Here is a 2,126-nt window from a genome sequence, read left to right on the forward strand (position 1 = left end):
AGGGAAAAAGCATCCCCCATGGGGAATGGTCATGCCACAAGATCTTCCCCATCTCTCCCTCCTTTTCGGATTTTGGACATGGAAGTACTGGCACTCAGTGTTTCTCAAACTGTTGGGTCCAGGACTTGAACCATGCAAGCCCTAAAATATTTTTAAAGAGGTACTAAATACATATATGGTTTTAGACTTATTTTATGATAAACAAAAAGCTGCTGGTAAATACCCTCATGCATGTAAATGTAGTAAAGAAAAACACAAAAACTTCAAAAGTCTAAAAGTTTATTGCTAGAACAGCAAACTTCATAAAGACACCTTTTTAAAGGACATAGAAAATGACAAGCAAAATAGGCAGAAAACTTTGACCAAAGAAAAGCAAAGATTACTGCCATGCTGCATGTACAAATTAACACCAATCCAAACGGGTACATTAAAGAATATATGGGTTACACAATCCCCATTCTAAAACTAAAGGACACTCATTCCAAAATGCTTAGGTTTGGGGTGGGTTTATTTGGGGGGGAGGGGAGGATCTTAGGGAAGGGGGAGTGTCAATTCCTCCTAATACAGAAAATGAAAATTTGTAGATGAGAAACAATGATGACTAAAATATCAGTGATCAATTGAATTCTTATCTCCAAGAATATAACTTGTGATAGACCCAAAAAAGTTTTAAAAAAAAAAGAACTGATCAAAACTCTAAACACAGAAGAAACAAATTCTAAATTCAATTTGTGTTATCCTTACACTGATTGCCATCTCATAAACACTACATCCAGATGTGTTACTTTAGTTAAAATGAGCTAAGAAGATAAAAAGCCAAAAACAGCTTTTACTATTTGATTTTGACCAAGGCTACCTTTTTTTTGTTTGTTTTTTGGTTTTTGTTTTTTTAAGCACAGAAAATTCTATCCGTATACTACAAGCACAAGGCTTTCTTTTTTATTATCAAAGAGTGGGAATTCATATTAATAAAGCCAAGGGATAGCGACAATCTCTAACTGACTACTAGTGCCCAATGGAGCTGCTGCTAAATGTATACGAGTAAGAGTAAGAAGAATTCCCCGTGGCATCAAAGCTTCCTCTCCGGGACCCACTGCGTGAACCAGAGCGAGAGCCAGAGCGAGAGCCAGAGCGGGAGCCAGAGCGGGAGCCTGGAGCCGAAGACATGTTGTAAGGGCTAGGTAAGCCCTTGGATGACACAGAGGCGGCTTCCAGGAGGCGTAAGCCAGTGATATCTTCCACCATGGAGCGATTCACGGCATCCTTATAGGATATTTTTAATTTGGTTTTGGGGCAGGTTAGGATTTTGGCATAGCTGCTGGTGTCTTGCAGCCTCTGAGCCCCTCGGCCATCAATGAACCCCTTTCTGATGGCTTCTTCCATGCTTATCCTCCCATGGGCTTCTGGGTCGACAAGGCCTCCCGTGAGGTACTGGAACTCCAGGAAGCGTTGACCTGCCTCATAGGGGAGCCATTTTTCTTTCACTGCCTCTGCAGCTGACATCTTCTTCTTTCCCTTTACGCCTTCGAAGCCAATGAAGGCTTTCTGAGCAGGCTTCAGCCTGGTGGCCATATCTTGGTCAATGACCCCCTGGGAGACTGCATCCTGAAGTGACAGCTTCTGACCAGTAGTAGGGTGGATGATGCCGCCTGTGCAGGCCTGAGCTTCCAGAAGCCTCTGTCCAGTGATGCTATCCACGATGCCCCGCTCTATACCTTCTGTAATGGAGATTTTCTCCAAGTTTTCGGTGTCAAAGATGGCTGCAATTGGACTCGATTCTTCCAGGGGATCCGACAGAGAGCTGCTCCTAATGGTTAAATTCCGAACACTGGATATGGTGGAAATCTTACTGACTGATTCATGTCGGGAGCTGCTGAAAACATCATCATTGACACTTCCACCCAGGCCACTGCTGTTACTGACACCATTTTTCAAGGAGATCATGTCGGCAAACTGAGTGAGGCTGAGGCTGCCGGATCGATACTGGTCAAAGAACTTCCTGTCTACAAGACCCTTGTCAATAGCGTCTTGGATATCATACTGACTGCCTGTCTTCCTGTCGACGAGGACTACCCTGGTGGAGCCATCTGACCCCGTGATGGTTATCTCCTCCCACTCGCATTCCT

General features: G+C 43.8%; 1 protein-coding gene across 2 annotated transcripts in view; it reads right to left on the bottom strand.

Moving 5' to 3' along the window:
* Positions 1-785: 785 nt before the first annotated feature.
* Positions 786-2,126, bottom strand: part of DSP (desmoplakin) — a gene marked incomplete at its 5' end in the record, with an annotated part of 40,982 nt that continues 39,641 nt past the window's right edge. For both annotated transcript variants that reach the window (XM_014591084.2, XM_014591081.2), the window contains 1 exon segment: positions 786-2,124. In XM_014591084.2, the coding sequence (XP_014446570.2) occupies positions 1,006-2,124 (1,119 nt within the window).

The sequence above is a fragment of the Tupaia chinensis genome, unplaced genomic scaffold (genome assembly GCF_000334495.1).
Source record: "Tupaia chinensis unplaced genomic scaffold, TupChi_1.0 Scaffold000048_1, whole genome shotgun sequence".
Taxonomy (NCBI): domain Eukaryota; kingdom Metazoa; phylum Chordata; class Mammalia; order Scandentia; family Tupaiidae; genus Tupaia; species Tupaia belangeri.